At 39.6% G+C, this 18,561-nt stretch overlaps 1 protein-coding gene across 3 annotated transcripts in view; it reads left to right on the top strand.

Moving 5' to 3' along the window:
* LOC121295384 (collagen alpha-5(IV) chain-like) overlaps positions 1-18,561 on the top strand; it is an 80,312-nt gene that overhangs the window by 33,854 nt on the left and 27,897 nt on the right. For all 3 annotated transcript variants that reach the window (XM_041219935.1, XM_041219934.1, XM_041219933.1), the window contains exons 7-27: positions 41-94; positions 1,039-1,065; positions 1,859-1,939; positions 2,183-2,245; positions 2,888-2,923; positions 4,044-4,085; positions 4,618-4,710; positions 5,324-5,377; positions 5,968-6,024; positions 9,523-9,567; positions 9,789-9,842; positions 10,280-10,321; positions 10,427-10,520; positions 11,228-11,263; positions 11,678-11,845; positions 12,421-12,501; positions 13,063-13,152; positions 13,754-13,824; positions 14,348-14,539; positions 14,898-15,066; positions 17,520-17,612. In XM_041219935.1, the coding sequence (XP_041075869.1) occupies positions 41-94; positions 1,039-1,065; positions 1,859-1,939; positions 2,183-2,245; positions 2,888-2,923; positions 4,044-4,085; positions 4,618-4,710; positions 5,324-5,377; positions 5,968-6,024; positions 9,523-9,567; positions 9,789-9,842; positions 10,280-10,321; positions 10,427-10,520; positions 11,228-11,263; positions 11,678-11,845; positions 12,421-12,501; positions 13,063-13,152; positions 13,754-13,824; positions 14,348-14,539; positions 14,898-15,066; positions 17,520-17,612 (1,642 nt within the window). The remainder of the gene's footprint in view (positions 1-40; positions 95-1,038; positions 1,066-1,858; positions 1,940-2,182; positions 2,246-2,887; positions 2,924-4,043; positions 4,086-4,617; positions 4,711-5,323; positions 5,378-5,967; positions 6,025-9,522; positions 9,568-9,788; positions 9,843-10,279; positions 10,322-10,426; positions 10,521-11,227; positions 11,264-11,677; positions 11,846-12,420; positions 12,502-13,062; positions 13,153-13,753; positions 13,825-14,347; positions 14,540-14,897; positions 15,067-17,519; positions 17,613-18,561) is intronic.

Raw genomic sequence — 18,561 nt, 5'->3', positions numbered from 1 at the left:
AGATATCATAAATGAGTTTCCTTTTTCCCCCTCATTCCAGGGAGAAAGAGGATTCCCAGGAAGTCCAGGATTCCCAGGTTTACAGGGTCCCCCGGTAAGTTAAATATCAGCCAGTTCAAATTCATTTAGCTGTTACCTTCCTAATCTATGTACAATGTGTTGGTATCTCTGTTCCCTACTGCAAGGCCTGTATGTCCAGGCCCATTCTGATACAGATACAGAACATACTGCATTAAGCCTAATATTAATGACATTCATATACAGGGTGATTCAAACTGTGCATCACAGTGTCTGTCAGACATTTTTCCTTTGCATGTCATCAAGCTGCTCTGAATGTGTTACATGAAATTATGAATCTCCCTGTATGTGCTTTTTTTAAATTTGAATTTTGAGATTCTATATCGATTTCTATAGGGGCCTTGAACCTGGTACGGATTTGAGTTACTGCAGTCAAACATGCTTGCAACTACACGTGCATGAAGTTTGCATTGTCCTTTCTTAAGTGCTGTCGTGTGTTTTTATTCATATTCATATTCATATTATTATTATTATTATTATTGACTGGTTATTTTATTCAACCTATTTATTTATTTATTTATTTTATCTTCAATATCTTTTGTTACCTTACCTAAATAACTCTTTTGAACTGGTATATGAAATTTCAGTATTTAACCATCCTGAGAGGGGTGCTTATGCAGTATGTTTATGTAAAGTACCCACCGTCACCGCTACTTCAGCTGCTAATATCTCAATGAAAACGTGCTGCATTCAAGCAACCTGATGTTAAACCAACTATATGGGAAGTGGTGGATTTTAACAATTTCAAATAGTCAATGAAATCGGCTGCACACTGTTATAAAGTGGAGCCTTTGTACATTTGTTTATCCAAACTATGTTGTCTTTTTGGCAGATACATCCCATTTGTCGTAAGTTATGATATTTGCAATGTGATGAAGAGTTATACGTTGACTATAAGGCTGAACATTTTAAACAGACAATAAGAGCTTACGTTATTTGATTTTTTCTTTTTCTACTCAGGGTCCAGTTGGTATACCAGGATCCAAGGTGAGATTTTGTTTTCACTCCCAGTGTAGGGGATTGTAAAGTAGAATAGGGTTGTAAAATATCCTGTTTTTTACATAAAAAAAAAAAAAAAATTGTACCGCTACGGGTGTTTCCAGGAAAAATATGGTAGAAATATGGTGGAAACCTGTACACAATATGTATATCCCAGAGCCTAGAAACCTCTAGGTGCTGGTTCACTGCCTACCCCTTAGTGTCAAGTTGGGGCCTTTAGCATCACTCAGTGCATGCAAGATGTAAAAGACAAGTTTAAATGAATATATATTTGCAGACAGTTAGGTATTGTGAAGCTTTTGGCTATAGCTATACGTCAGTAGTTTTGCACTACCCTATAGAATTAACAAATTTGGCTTCATAAAGTCAAACGAAACCTGCTGAATAATGTTACGTTAACATATTGAATTGCATACCGCTTTGTAGATTTCCATATACTTTGCGAAAAACTGACATTTAGAAATCTAACATGAAATACTGTATTACTGTTTATGGCTTCCGATAGACTTTGCAATATCATTTTCTGGTTTCTGTGATTACAAGTTAAATGAAAGATCTAAATCATGTTCATATATATTTAATTCTGTCTCGGTGCTAAACTTCTAGGTGATGCAAAACTTTTGTCCATAGCTATAGAGCACTGAAGAGCTCTGTTCTGTTATGATTCTTGGCTGTCCTGGAGCTGTAGTCTCTTGCCGGTTCTTCCTGGCAACACAACAAAGCCTGTTTGCAGCATTCCCTTGTCCTCTCTCCTGCCTCACAGTGCTGTCTCTCTCTGTAGGGTGATCCAGGCGAGGTGATCTCATCCGGTCGATATGGACAGAAAGGTGATCCAGGCCTGCCTGGGCTCCCCGGGGTTCAGGTAAGATAGAGTATGAGAACTGGGGAGAACTGGATAGGACAGAACCCTGTGTTTCAGTTTAGCTGTTCCAGAACTGCATCGATATCTGCCACACGCATGGATACGTCTAACTGTTTAAACAGTTATGCAGGCAAACCATTCTTTGTCATTTTTGTATTGATTTTGAACTCTGTAGCTCCCTTAGTACGTTAAAGCAGTTCTGTGTAGTGGTTGCTGTTAATGTTGTGTTCTCTTGTTTTCAAGGGTAATACAGGGCCGCAGGGTGTATCGGGGCCCATTGGGCCCCCAGGACCTCCAGGTTATCAGGTGGGTCTGTTTTCACATCCTCATACACTTGCATTCAGCCTCTCTCTGCTCCAGTTAGGGTTGAAGCTGTATGGCCAGCTCGCTCTTCAGGAAGCACAAAAGCAGTTTTTAAACCATTGCCTGCAGAAATAACATTTTAAGGCGAATGGAAGACTGTCACTTGAATATACTGTTGGGATGCAGGGGTGCTGGAACTAGGCCCACCCCCAGCACCCTTCTGGCTTTGCATGGCTTTCATCATACAGGGGTTGCAGTTCTGTTCAATGACTTTCAGCACCCCCCGTTCCAGTGCTAGTGTCTGATCTCATCCCTGGTTGCAGATTGTAGACTGCAGATAAAAGTGGAAGCAGGCAGTATGATGATGAGCTCCACACTATGCTATCTGTGTAGCGATTATGTTCTTTAGCAAGGCCAATCCCAATGTCCTCCATACACTGTAATCCCTCTTAGTTGTCCTGCACATTGCCAGTGAAGCTTGCTTAAGGTTCACTGTAGAATCTAAATGTTAGGTTATGCTGGGTTAGTGTCTGGTTTCTGTTGAGTGCATGTCTCTCTCTCTCCCCCCCTCCTCCTTACAAGACCCTCTGACCAGGCTTGTGTCCTCATTAAGGATGATCTCATGCTGTGTTAATTATTTTGCAGGGCACCCCCGGTCCCCCTGGTTTTCCTGGCCCCAAGGTAAGACTGATCTTTTATTCATAACTGTACACACAGATAGTAAAACTGGGGGAAACAAAGTTCAGTATGTCCGTTTCCCCTGATGCCTCAATGAGGGTTCTTGCTGAAAGCATTACCAAATAATACAAAAGATCTCATAGGTTTGTGTTTATATATAACCAAAGGCTTATTTTATTTCAGCCTGCCATTTTATCTGGTCAGTTGTCCATTATAATTTTTTACATGGGCTATTGACGGAATGAAAGTGTATTTCTAAACTACAGATGATAACCTATAATATCTGATCCTGTAAGATACGGTGGCCTCTTAACCGATGGACCTCTGACGTGTGTTTGCTGTTACCAGCTGAACCGCACTGATTGAAACTGATCAGTGCACACTTGTCATGGCTCTAAAACAGTACATTTCGCTGGATGATGCAGATGAAAAGACAAGACAAAGTGTTTTGGAAATTTGGTTTTACTTTTACCCAGTTTTACCATGTTCAATAAAAGAAAATAAGTAAGCAAGTGATTCATAGCATTAAAGGTTTGTGTGCGTACTTTTTTTTTTTTTTAAACTGCATTTCTGTTTCGGGTTAACACAGTAAACTGTTTTGGGATGCTATTTTGTAAATTGCCAGGTGCTGTATTTGTGTTTTGAAACGCTGCTGATCTGCTGTGTGACACAGCGAGGCAGAATGCTCAGGTAACGATGATTCCCACTGCTGCACTTGAAGATCTCACAAGCTCCTTTCGCTCCTTGTTTTACTTTGTTTCACTTTCACTCTAGTGAGGGCTACTTCTCCTGCCACAGGTTTTGAAGTACACGTCATGTTACTTCCTGTCGCAGGTTATTTGCCCTCACTTATCCTATATTGTTGTGCTGCACAGTAAGGTGCAGGTGGGGAGCTGTATTTACTGTAACACAAAATGAAGTAAGCTTATGGTGTTCTGGCTGAAAAATGGGCTTCACCTGAGTCAAGTATAAGTTCCACAATGAAAATGACATTCTAATGAGAAGTAAGAAAAAGTGAAACAAGTGAAAAACCTTAGCTTGTTTATTGCATGCCATTCCCACTGAAGGCTGTCATGGTCCTAGAATCTCTGTTTTCTTATGGTATTTTGTGTTTCTTTTTTAGGGTAATATGGGCTTAAATTTCCAAGGTCCTAAAGGTGAAAAGGTAAGGTTAAGAGGATTTTTCAACCCCTGTTAAACACTATGTGTTGTTTGGCTGTGGTGTTGAATGCATTGTAGAATAATAATGTAGTCTAAAAATAAACTAAACCCCAACAGTAGTAAAGGGACCATTTCTTAGAAGCCAAGTTAATTTTAGGAACAGGCAAGTGATACCTGTAGCCCTGTATCCTTTGAGCTGGAGTGAACCCCAACTCTGCCAATTGAATATCTCCCAGATATTTTATTTTGCATCTGCTTTGGTTGTAATTTAGTTTTGTACCAGCAGGTGGGAACATAGACCTCAAAAATGTGTTTGAAGTGGACCCTGCTGTTCTGAGTACAGTGAAAGTAATTGCCAGGAATTCTAAATACCTTGCCAAGCAACATTGAATCGGCTTTACTAACTTTCACATAATCACTTTCAAATGGTTCATTTACAGTAGATTTGGTCTTTTTAGGAGCAGCTGCTCTTTCAAGCTAGTAAATCAATACATGTGAATGACACTCAGCACTCTGTCCTCTCCTCATGTCTGCAGGGTAATCTGGGTCTCCAGGGGCCCCCTGGCCCCCCCGGGGTGATAGGTGAACAGAAGCAGCCCAATGGGGCCGAGGTGCAGAGAGGAGACAAGGTCAGTGTTGTGTTGACATGGGGGTCACCCTTCAGTACCAGGGGCCCTGGAGAAACATCTGTGCCTATCCAAATGGTAGAGTAATCATTATTAAATCCTAGATTGAATCTCCTCCTAAATGCCCATTGCTGTTGGCCAAAAATTGGTCTACAGTCAAGCGGTCAATCATTAACGCCCTCTGACACCACCTCACAATGAACAGAAAGTGTCACAGATTTCGCTGGATTACTCATTTTAATACGGGTAATAAAACGGACCTTGACAGCCATTTTCACCCATTTATGGATGTGGCAGGAAACGTGTGTTACTGGCAGACGGGAAGCAGAGACTTGAGAAACACAATCCACTTTTTTTATTTGATTTTATTTTTCGCATTAATACAGTAAGACATGGAAAAACCTAGTCAAAACGTTTGTCGTTTCTTTTAGTATTTCTAACTTGCATTCAGCGTTTTAATTGTCACGGATGATATCACACCTTAAAACACAATCTCTGGAAGCATAATTTGAAATTTGAAAAAAAAAAAATGTAATAAATTTGGTTATCCTGAAATATGTTTTTCAATGTAGTTGTTCATGGAATGTATTTTGAATCCTGATTTATTTTATTTCAGGGTGATGTTGGGTCACCTGGCCCACAAGGGCCTCCAGGTCAACCAGGCTTTCCAGTAAGTAGAACAGCAGCTCTGGATCAGTACAATGCTCTGTTCAACACACTTACATTTACTTTTGTTAGGATGTTTCCACCTTTTACAAAATGATTATGTAGTATTAGATTGGGTCAGTAGGGGGCAGCAGAGCACAGAGGACCCAGACACAAAAACACCTGCCATAACATTGTCAACAGAGCTGTCTAGGCAGCGAAGACACAGTTTTTCTGCGTGTTTGTTTGCCTGAATAATCAGTCTTTGTAGTTATTAAGGACTGGTTCTACAAGTTCAAGATTACTGCTTATCGAGGTCTGTTAAACCAACCATTGCTATATTAAAATGATGCAGTTTTCCTTGTCAAGGCTGTAATGAAATATTCATCTGGATTTTGAAAGATCATACAGGCTTTCAGTGATACAGACAACACTTTGAATTTCCTTACAGTTGGTACACTGCTGCCTTCTATGATTCTCCTACTCTGTGACAGACAGTGCTGTCTACACATGAACAGCTTCACTGCCACCTTGTTTAACCTCTTGCCATATGGATGACTTGAACTCAATTGAAGTGGCTTCCTCAATCCATTAATTTTATTTTTGTATCATTAGGGTCCCCCTGGTGGTCCAAAGGGTGAGAAAGGGGAGCCAGGTGAAGCAGGAAAGAGGGTAAGTAAACTGGGCATTGCTGGGTTCAGACAAGTGCTAGGGTTTTGAAATCCCTTTTCTGTCCTCTTACTGGCACTAAATATCACCTGCTATAGAAAGTCTACACTCCCATGAACTTTTATCACATTTTGATCTCTCAGTGCCTCAGTTTCATGCATTTAAGTGAAGATTTTTTTCCACTTATCTACAAACCATACTCCTGTTAAGGGGGAAAAGTTTTTATTGAAGCTAAACTGAAAATTTGGCTGAAAGAATTTTGAACTTTTGCATTGCCTTAGAGATTACTTTCACTATATGTAATTACTTTATACTGGTCCGCACCTCATTTAATATCAAGCATTGTAGTGCACGTATGACCTTTCTTGAGATATATATTTATATTTTTGGAATAATCATTGCCTCAAACATTTTAAATGTAAAATCAATCAACAATTTCAATGTTAACAAATTAATTGTATTTGAACCATCAAACAACGAGTTCTGTATAATTAAGTAATTACAGATTCTACAAATAGGCAAGCAAACAATTCTGTGTGTTTTAATTTCATGAAACAATTAAATAACCCTTATAAAAATATGTGTAATATTAAGACCATCCTAAACTTCAAAGAGATAACTTGCCATTTGTAAAATCATGTATAGCCTACAACCATCAATATGAACGAAATAATGCCAATAGCAACAGGTTACCAAATACACGAACAATTCACATTATCAGAAATCGTACACACCAGAATCTTCGTTTATGCATTAATCAATTACAGATAAGTAACAACTATACCTTAAGCAGTCCTATACTTAAACAGCATCGGATATATTTACTTAATCTTTAATCCAGTTCACTTCATAATGACACTGTGCAGTATCTGGTTAGAGATAAGAACTTGAGATTCAGGGTTTCGTTTAACCCATGCGGTTCCATTGTTTTCAAAGTAAAAATCCAGAAAGACTCTCTTCAAAAGCTGTTTGATTATATGACCTCCTCTTTCAGGGATTGTTACTTTTTCAATCACTAAATTAAGCTTGATGCAGAGTCGTGATTACATTTTTTATAATGTCTTGCTATATAATCTGTGTTTTGAATTGCAGCTTTATGTTCACCAATGGCGTATTTTCAAATTCCTTTGTGTTTGTCCTATATAGGCTAGTCCGCACGGACATTTAAGTATATAAATCACATGAGTAGTATTACAATTAATAAATTTATTTTAATAGTATATTTTTTACCTGTATGAGGATAATTAAAATGTTTGGTGTTATTTGGAAATTACCATATAAAGAGTTTGTTAACCAATTTTCATTAGATGCTGGTGTTTATACATCAACTACAAAATCTTTAATATTTCTACCCTGTCTCTAACAAAATCTTGGAGGGGAACCTGTTAGTGGTTTGAGTTGAGGATCACATTTCAGCACTTCCCAATGTTTCAAAACTTTTGATATTGTTAGAAATATAACTATTCAGTGGCAAAGGTAAGTTTTCCTTCTGTTGGTACATTTTTGATCTTAATAGTATCTCTAAGTTCATTACGTTCTACTTTTTAGCCAATGTTATGGTTTTAATATGTTTAAATAAAGACTATTGCTTCTATTGAGAATTTCTTTGCTCTGTGAACTTAATTGAAACAGGAGTTGCTATCTTCATTTCTCCTTTTGATTGGATTTCTCACTGGAGGAGATTTCAGTTATCTGTATCCCAGGACAAGGCACCTCAGCATCTGCATTTTCCACACATATATTACACACAAAACCAAAAGGTCATAATTGGATAAGTCTCTACCCCTGAGTTAATACTTGGTGGAAGCACCTTTGGCAGCAATTACAGCTGTGAGTCTGTTGGGATAGATCTCTACCTAGACTTGGCAATATTTGACCTTCTTTACAAAACTGTTCAAACTCTGTCAAGTTCCTTGGGGAGCGTTGATGGACAGTAGTCTTCAAGTCATGCCACAAATTTGATTGGATTTAGGTTAGGGCTCTAACTGGGCCACTCAAGGACATTTACCTTTTTGTTCCTTAGCCACTCCAGTGTAGCTTTGGCTGTGTGCTTTGGAACATTGTCATGCTGAAAGGTGAACTTTCATCCCAGTTTCAGCTTTCTTGCAGAGGGCAGAAGGTTTTCCTCAGGGACTTCTCTGTACTTTGCGCCATTCATTTTCCCTTCTGTCCTGACATGTGCCCCAGTCCCTGCCGGTGAGAAACATCCCCATAACATGCTGCTGCCACCAGTATGGATGATGTTCGTTGGGTGATGTGCTGTGTTAGGTTTGTGCCAAATATGACTTTTTGCAAAAAGTTCAATTTTTAGTTCGTCGGACAACAAAACTTTTTTCCACATGGCTTCAGAATTTCCTGAGGTTTTTTTTGCATGTTTCAAACGGATTCAAGGTGGGCTTTCTTGAATAATGGCTTCCTTCTTGCCACCCTACTGTACAGGTCAGATTTGTGGCATGCTTGGGATTTGTTGTCACATGCACACTTTGACCAGTCTTGGCTGTAAGAGCCTGTAGCTCTTGCAAAGTTGCCATTGGCCTCTTGGTAGCCTCTCTGATCAGTCTCCTCCTTGCTCGGTCATCCAATTTGGAGGGATGGCCTGATCTAGGCAGGGGCATTGGGGGCCATACACCTTCCACTTTAATAATCATCTTGACTGCTCCAAAGGATATTCGGGGCCTTGTTTTGATTTTTTTTTTTTTTTTTTTTTTAATTCCCATCCTCTGATCTGTGCCTTTTCAACAACTTTTTGTCCCAGAGTCCTTTTGAAAGCGCCTTGGTTACGCCTCTTTGCTTTGAAATGCACTACCCAGCAGAGGGAACCTACAGGAACTGCTGAATTTATCCTGAAATCATGTGAATCACTACAGTTTAACAGGTGGAGGCCACTTAACTTGGTGTGTGATTTTGAAGGCGATCGGTTACACCTGAGCTAATTTAAGATTGCTATTACAAGGGGAGTGGACACTTGCCCAACTAAGCCATTTCAGTTTTTATTTTTAATTTTGTACAAATTTCTGAATATATTTCTCTGGAAGTTGTGGGGTAGGATGTAGGATAAATGGGGGGGGGCTATAAGGCAACAAAAGGTGAAAAGATTGAAAGGGGTGTAGTTTTTTGCATTGACCTTCACACAGAGAAGCGGGGTCTGAATTTTGAAATGCCAGTTTTTCACCCCCACGCTTGACCACTTTTTTTTAGGGGTGTATTTTGCAAATCTGTATACAGGTGTAGGAAATCTCCTTCTGCTACCCAGAAGGTTTGTGTTTGTTGGATTTTCCTTGAACTAATTGATATTTGAGACCTTAAATTTTAGGACAAACTAATGGAAAATGACATTACAGTATAATCTAAAGCTTGCTATGAACAGCATCGATATACAGTACTTCATTGTTCTATATCCTATCGGCTGGTTTCACCAACCCAAATTAGATTTTAGGGTGCATTTTTGATTTTTGCTCAGATGTGATATATAATGTTTTCACTTTTTTTTTTTTTTTTAAGGGAAAGCCTGGCAAAGATGGTGATCCTGGTGAATCAGGTTTTCCGGTGAGATCTCAAATCCATTCAGTAATAATACAAATCACATCTACTGCATCGTCATTGCAACTGGAGTTTCCCTGTAGTATCCACCACCTAATTTATTATAATTGTTCAGATTATGTACTTGTTTTCCTGTTTTGTGTGTATAATGTAAAGTTTTATATATAATTACAACACACAGCAAAAGAATACACCCTAATGTTTATTTCTTTGTTTTAACCCCGCAGGGTCAGCCGGGGGATCCTGGGTTACCTGGGCTACCAGGAAGAGATGGCGAGCTGGTGAGCCCTAATCACAGCTGGGGTGGGGTGGATGGGCGAGGCGATTTTGATTTGAAATTATTAAAACAGGAGCTGTTCATACACGTTGTTAGATGTTGTTTTAAATAGTCTTGCTATTTCAGTTATCACTATTAAACCACATAGATCTGCCGCTGTGGTGTGGCACAGTACTGTACTGACTGAACATGTGTTTTGTTAATGAACACTATTGTAGACAATGCTGTTCTGGTACCTAGAAGTAAGTTTCGAGTGCCTTAGCACAACGTGCTCCTTTATCGAATGAACACTCTTGTGTTTTAATGCTTACTTGATGAGGTTATTGATGAACTCCTGATTGTCAGCTCAGTGCTGCTGTTCTTTGTCCCTCCTGATAAAAGGTTTTGACCCTGTCTCGTATGTTTGCGTGTGAACTAATCAAAGTTTATATTTTCTTTCAGGGTGAGAAGGGCGACCGTGGTTACCCTGGCCCTCCTGGGATTGTAAGTATATTGCCTGAATGTATTAGCTGTGGGTTTCTTTCTTTTTTCACTACAGTCTGTGCAGGGGCTGCTCTCTCTGACGCCCTGCTGTTTTGTTTGTTCCAGGTTGTTGGTGACCCTGGTGCAGACAGAGTTGGACAGAAAGGCGATCTTGGATTCCCAGGATCCCCTGGGCGGAAGGGTGAAAGTGGTTTACCTGGTAAATATCTGCTTTTATTGTATGCATGACTGCAGTGATGGCTATAGATATTGCATCCCCTTACATTTTTCCTCTTTTTGGTAATTAGTTTAACCATAGTAATTTAGCTGAGTTGTATTTTTGCTTTACCATGCATTGATTTTAAACAATATTAAAATGTAAATGTTGTCAATATAATACAGTACATTTTCCTTATGATGCACTAAATCAAGAAACATTTAAACACTGTCAAAGTATGACTGAGTCTTGATAGGCCCACCATTGGCTCTGCCCACTACTTTGTATTTCTATAAATAAATTCTATATTTAAACTCTCATAGTCGCCTAGGAAATGTAATACAAAACTTGCTGTAAAAGGAGATGGATGGATGTATTATTTTACTAAACCTATTGGCTAGTTTCACAAACACCACTAGCTCTAATCTTGGACTACCCGATGTTACCTTTGGTAATGCAGTCCACAATTGGTACCAATCTGAGTGTGTGAAACCAGACTTTTTTTTTTTTTTTTTTTTTTTAAGGCAAGTTTCATTGTCATTACTTAATTGCAAGAAAGGAGTCTGATGTTTTGTACATCAGTGGCAATGCTGACCGTTGTGCCAGCAGTGCTTCTGTGAGAAACAATGATATCTCTTACCCTTCACGGTTTGCTTAGCTGCGTTTTTATATACAAGATTAGAACTTCTTTCTTTTTTTTTGCAATCTAGGTTTGCAAGGTCCTCCTGGTCAGCCCGGTTCTCCTGGTAAGAAGAATTTCTATTAATAAGGTTCCCAGTAAGATGCAGCAGTGAGTGGAGGGTTTTTTTTTTTTATATTTTCTGTTCCTAGTTCTGTCTCACTGTGGCACAGTGCCTCAGATTCAAGGTCTTCCTAAACCTAAAACTCGCACACAACTTTCTTTAGAAGTTGTATATCTAAAGACTGCAGCGAATGCATTAGTCCAAACAGTTGTTTAGTAGATTCAGGTTTTATTTTTTATTGGTCTCTCTTAAATGTATAAATACATCATATTAAAGGGATTATTTGTATCATCATCATTTTTTACTTTAATATTTTTGCCTGTTAACTATCTTTGTGTTCTGTATAATTCTTGATTTCTAGAACAGGTGGCAAATATTAGAACCTCTTAATCACTTCTGTGGTGTTCTCTGTCATAGGCTTGGTTCTGCCTGGCAACCGTGGTCCGCCTGGCTACCCCGGGGAGCGTGGGCAGAAGGGAGACGAGGGCCCGCCTGGAGTTTCTCTTCCCGGCCCTCCTGGGATCGATGGGAGACCTGGAGCCCCTGGCCAGCCGGGCCTTCCAGGGACCACAGGCCCCATTGCAGGTAGATCGTGCCGCCCTTCCTCGGAAATGGATCAGCTGAGACCCCAGAACAAACCGGGGGGGCTGAAAGAGCAAAAGGAACAAATTACATTTGTATGAAGGCATTTTGTGTATCTATAAAATGTACGCAATTTAAATCAAGAAATCACTTTCTAGTGGTAAGAGGACGGAGTCATCACCAGTTAGAAGTCTACCCAAATTCTGACTGGGTTGAATCAATAATCGATGGCCTGTAATGTCCACTGAGGCATATTGACCACTCCCTAGTAAACGTATTGCATAGGCACAGTGGAAAATCTGCCTGAATGTCTCTACTTTGTTGAAGCATTAACAATTGGCACAGAAGGAGGATTAGCTTTGATTTTACTGATATTTAATATTAAAACTGAACTGCTAAAAAAAAAAAAACTAAAAAAAAAAACTGCACCACTTTTTTTTTTTTTAAATTTGAGCTATTTAACTGCTGATTCCTGTAAACTGTGAATGGTGTCGTAGGCTATGAATCAGTCACTGCACTGTTCAGTGTCTTGTGCTTTGTTCAGTGGTTTCTTGCTGACTGTTGGTTATGATTTGTAGGTGACCTGTGCCAGCCGGGTCCTACTGGCTTACCTGGGCAGGTGGGGGAGCGAGGATTTCCTGGAGAGGCAGGACAGAAAGGTACAATAACCCTTCCACATCACCAAATATTCACACAGCTACCGTACACTCGGATATCCACAGTCTGTTAGCCATATTCTGAAATAACCATTTAGATAATGATTTGTCATATTAAGAAAACACACTTAAAGTGAGAATTAATGCAAGTGTTTCTGAATATGGCCTTGTTTCTTTTAGTACCCCATTTGTCAGGATGGCACTAAACTGTAAGACTCCATTTACGTAACTTTCAAGTCAGAGAAAACATTTAGTCTTTTTTTCTGGTTTTATTTAGAACACTTTTATTCTTTAGTTTTAATCTTGCTGTTTTTTTATATATATAAACACTGCATACTTGTATACAGTATTAGGGAACTGAACTAAAAACAGCAGACTGAACTAATCTATGTATATCTATGCCAATTTGTATTTATAGTCTTCCCGTAAAGTTACTTAGTGCTGAAATAGTTCAATCACCATTTAAAGATGATTGAAAATTAAATTGTTTTACCTTTTTAGCAAGCTCTTAAATTTCAAGGTGTATAGGTACTGTGATTATTGAACATGTGCACATTGCTGCAGGTGTAAAAGGCGATACCTGCATCGACTGCTTTGGGGACTCCGAAAGAGTGTCTGGTTCCCTGGGACCCCCGGGACTACCAGGGACCCCAGGTAAGGTGGGGGAGGGACTGGGGCTGTCAGGGTTGCCTAGCACTTGCGGGACATAGCTTGGGTTCACATAGAATCTACTTGATTGTAATGGCTCTATGGAGTTTAGGATTGAATAAAGCAGAATAAATAACTATCCCTGCATTGCCCTATTTGTAGCCAGGTGTTTTGGCTTCTAACTCTATTCAGAGACCAAAACAACTAGACTTGAGACATGGAGACTACATGAGTTACTGTAAGCAAGTTGTCTCTTTATTTTTTCTTTTTAAAGAGAGCTTGTCTTGTAGTAATACTAAAAAATAATGCATGTCTTGCCATTCAATCCTAGTTGTAGATACGTTTACTATCTTCATTTTTTCCTGGGGTTACCTGGTGGACGCTGTAAATACATTAATAAATGACTAAGTACGTTGGAACAATGTAGCTGTCGATCAGAGGAATATTACGATATGGGGTAAGGGGGTTGGAACAGTACAGCTTTGATCTTTTTAATGTGGAAGGTTGGTCAACATTGTGGAAACTCAACAGCTGTCGTTTTTCTCTTGAAACAATGGCCTGTCACGAGAATCATGTGTGACTGTTAAACTCTGCTGCTTTATTTTAGGGGTTCCTGGATTCAGTGGGCAGAAAGGAGACAGAGGGTTCCCAGGTGGACCGGGGCCTATGGGTCCTCCAGTAAGTAATTCATTCTTAGTGTCTGGCGGCCTACCTTCTTATCTTCTCATTTACGTAAATAAGAAAATTACTATTTTTCCTGCTATGCCACTGTAAGAGTGGCAAATTTACTTTTTTTTTTTTTTTAAACAAATCACAAGTGCATAAAATATTACTGTGGTCTTATTGACATTAGACTAAACACAGGCTGGTAATGATCAGAAAACAAAGCTGGCTATTTTATTTGTATTTTAATAATTAAGCAGTATAAAATAAAATTTGGGGGGGGGGGGGGTTGTATAGATTTCTAAAGGTTAAAGTTACTATTCAATCGGATTTTAATTTCGCCACCATTTAAACTTTTAACCTGATATTTTACTTTAAGATTAGATCAGTTATACACCCCACTGTCTTCATTGTTTTGTGATGTAGAGTGCTCGGAGCAGGCGTTGCAGTTGATTTCATAGGAGTGGGCTCTCTCCTCGGAAGCACTGGAAGGTTTGGACTTTGAGACGTTCTAAGGTGTCTCCTTGCTTGTTTTCAGGGTTTGCCCGGCTTGCCAGGCACTCTTGGTTTTCCTGGTTCTAAAGGCGATCCCGGCTCTGCCATTGCGCTCCCCGGGATGAAGGGTGACAAAGGAGACTCTGGATTCCCGGGGTCACCAGGCCTGCCTGGGTTGGATGGGACGCCAGGTCGGGATGGCCAGCCAGGAGGTCCTGGAGCCAAAGGGGATCCCGTGAGTTATTCATCTTTTACTGGGGAGTATGGTAGGGGTTTTGGTAAACCGAGAATTTACAAGCCCAAACACAGCCTAATTCCTAACCTCAACCACTTAAAATATTAGATTGTATCAGAAAATGCAGTAAAATGTTTATTTTTTTACCCAACAAATCCCTACAAGTGCTATAGTCCATATAAATCCAGAATGCGTCACCAGACTTGTAGAACTACAGTACAAGTGTTGTATTGGCACAATTGACACAGGATCATGAGCAGCCTTTTCCTGCTCATATGTTCACATACTCCACCCCTGCTTTTGAGGATTAAGAAAGTTTATGAACATACACACTGAATATTTTAATATTTTTTTAAAGGGTTCTGTTGCATTCAAAGGAGAAAGAGGTCTTCCAGGGGACCCAGGACCTTCAGGTTTCCCTGGGGAGAGGGGTCCAATGGGCCCTCCAGGATTCGGGCCCCAGGGTTCCCCAGGAGAGAAGGGGGTCCAGGGTGTGTCTGGTCGTCCGGGCTCCCCCGGAGCTCCAGGTAAGTGTTTCACTCACATTGCATTGCTGAGTCCTCATTTCTGTACGTTTCACTTTCTCCTCCTTTTACAGTCAGCAGGACGTTCTGCAGAGCTGTACTTTAAGTTGAAGTTGATATTAAGAAATAGTGTGTCCTGTTTTATGCAAAGTCGCAATTGTTGAGTTAAGTGTTTGCTGTTGTCTCATTGTAATTTGATGTCTTTGCTTGTGCATTTTGTTCTTTTGCTGTTGCAGACCCTGTTCACAAAGCTTTAACTTCATGAGTAATTGAAAGTAATGGTGTTTTTGATAGTTATCGCACCATATTTCAAACTGTACTTATTTAATCAAAACGGATAGAAGAATGTTAGCTAAGATAATATAATTACCTTGCCTCTTAATAGTATTAGCAGCATTCAATTCATATTCAGGATATCATTGGTATCCTGTTTTCTTATTGATTTGTTGATGTTTTTATACTTTAATTCAGGTTATACATGTACAAAAGTACAAGAGGTACCATCCTGGACTGGTATCCAGTCACTTCCTGTGTGGTAGGACACATGACTGAACTACAGCACAGGAAGTGATGGGTACCAGGAAATATTAGCAACTTTTATACTTCCTTGACGTTGTCTTTGAATTATATCCCACACTGAAGTATAAAATGCAAGCAGATGAAAAAGGGGGTAAGGAAAAGGAATTGAAAATGTTAGTTCGCACTTTTAAAGCTTTGTGACTCGGGCGCGATGTCCCCTGTCTTGGCGATGCTTTTGTTGGTTTTGATGTCCCTTGCTTGTGCTCGGTTGCTGACGCTGTGCTTAACACCGGTGACAGGACCCCCTGGAGAATGCCTCCCCTGCCCCAAAGCTGGGGACAGCTACTATAGCAGGAGCTTTATAGGTGGTCTGGGAGGTGAGACACACACAGGGGAGAACCCCCCCCCCCCCCCCCCCCCCCCACTCAAGAAATAAATAGGAACACCCTGTTCGTATTCATTGCTCAAACACTTACCCTGCTTAACAGAAAGCCTGTCTGAAGGATTTTCACTTGACACTGTTTAGCTGAATGATCCGGACAGAAATGGAAACTGTATATCTACGTTTAGAAGAATAAATGTATATAAGTCATATACAGTCAACATTTTCAATAAAAAGTAAACCTGTTTTTCATAGTAGTTTTGGACCATTAACCCAGTTGGTTTGTACAAGTATTTCAGTATCCGAATATGGGTCTATAAGAGAGTTGTCTGTCTGCCTGTCTTTACATATGTATGACATGCTTACATTTTACATGTATTTTATATACATTGTAACCAAGCTTGCACTACTCGAATTCTTTGCTGCTTTAAAAATAGACCCAGGAACTTGGTTTCAAAAGCGCTGACGTGCTACTTTAAAAAAAAAAAAAAAAAAAAAAAAAAAAAAAATTAAATACAAAATAAAATAAACAAAGCAAACAAATACCTAGCTATTTTCTTGCGCATTAACTAAAACACAGAAACAGGACCCTAACTACATATATGTAGAGGCCGTCCAAATCCGAGGATAATGGAAATCACATATTTCTCAGGTTCCCACAGAATTTCCAGTCTTCCATCGAGTCGCTGTATTATACAGCTGTGTCGTCATCATAACTATCATGAACAGACTGCTAAAGTGACCTGAAATACAGAACTTAGTGATTTGGTTCTAGTTTTTTAAAATGAGCAGATGTTTTGTGTCCTTCAAAAAGTAGGCATTAATTCTTAAATCTCATGTAATGTTTTTTGTTTGACAGTTTCTAAAGATTTGACTGATAAAAATGATTGATATAGTAAACTGGAAGTACTGAACCCAGATATTGTTTCATACAATTGTTTACTTGATTTAAATTTTTCCTCCGGATTTGGACTGCCTCTGCATATGTCATTTTTTTTTACATATAGTCAGGCACCATAGGCAATATCATACATTATAACAAGAATGCTCTGTTAAAATTAGGCCAAAATGATCTCTGTGTTCCTCTTTGCTAGACATCACACCTTTTACATGTACTGTATGTGTGGTGCATGTAGGTCACTGTTTTACTTTTTCATAAGCGATGGCTCTAATTTCTCCATCCAGGGGAGACGTATGCGGGAATGGAAATAATGACCCTATTGCATTGCAGTTTCACCCATTCCAGGTTTTAACACCAGCTTGATTTAACCGCAGTGTATAAATAAAAAGCTCAGGTATGTCTTATTAAACTCAGAGTAAAACCAGTATTGGCTCAACCTGCTATGCAGTGGGTTATAAAGATCGGTCCCTGGCAAATGCAGCTTTTAGTCTTGGGACAACCTTCATGCTTGCTGCTGCCATCTAGGACAAGGAAGAATGAATTCCTTTAGAATAGAATGTCATTTGTGGCATTATAGGTTCTACTGGATGATGCACTATAGGCACCAAAAAGAACTTTCAAAGTGTTCTGACTCCCGTTTGTTTCTGCTGCCAGGTTCTAAAGGAGACGCCGGCCAGACCATGTCAGAACCGGGCTCTCCTGGGCCAAGAGGGCCACCAGGAGATCCCGGGTTTCCAGGGAGTCCAGGTAAGATGACCTCTCCCCAACCCTGGGACCAGTGGGCAAAGGCTTGGATTAGTTATTGTACACTTTTATTGTGAGAAACAAGTTTGTGAGTGGTTCTGTTGCTCCAGCTAGTGTACTGATGTATTGAACTTGCTTTGAACTCGTTGGTGGACAGATATTGCATGCAATAGTCATTCGTCCACCGCTGCCGTCATTAATATCTCATAAACTATTTGAGATAGCAGACTTTGTATTTCCATTGTTGTGGAATCTCCTTGGGGAGAATCTAAAGACCCTGTTCATTTGGACCTCAAAGGTTTTATTAGCAAGTGTTCTCCACTGTTCTGTTCAGTGCCACATTGTTTTAGTCTCTGGCCAAATGTCTATGTTTACAAATGTCATCTAATGGCTGTATAAAGAGAGCATGTCGTATCTGAGAACAATTGCAATACATGCATACATGTTTGCAGAAGTATTCACCCCCTGCAAAGTTTTCACATTTTGTTGAATTACAAATAATGTGTGCACAGTTTTTCAAACATTTTTTTTTTTTTATTCAAAGCTGTAGTGGTTAAACTGAACACCTATTATATGAGGAAGAGGTTAAATCTCAGCAAAACTTGCAGAGAAAATGTACAAAATGAAATTTACTGGTTGCACAAGTATTCAGCCCCTTAAGTCAGTACCTGGTAGAAGCACATTTTGCCGCAATTACTGCTATGAGTCTTTGAATAGGTTACTAGATTTTCACAGTAGGATGGTGACATTTTTGCCCATTCTTCATGGGAAAATTTGCTCCAGTTCTGCTAAGTTTGTTGAATCTTCAATGGACTGCAATCTTCAAGTCTTGCCATAAATTTTGACTTTGACTGGGCCACTCAGGAACATTTAATTCTCTTCTTGTTCAACCACTCCAATGTAGCTTTGGCTTTGTGCTTTGAGTCATTGTCCTGTTGAAATGTGAATTTCC

Source organism: Polyodon spathula, chromosome 20 (assembly GCF_017654505.1).
Source record: "Polyodon spathula isolate WHYD16114869_AA chromosome 20, ASM1765450v1, whole genome shotgun sequence".
Taxonomy (NCBI): Eukaryota; Metazoa; Chordata; class Actinopteri; order Acipenseriformes; family Polyodontidae; genus Polyodon; species Polyodon spathula.
The sequence above is the reverse complement of the archived record's forward strand: the minus strand, read 5'-3'. Positions and strand labels throughout refer to the sequence as shown.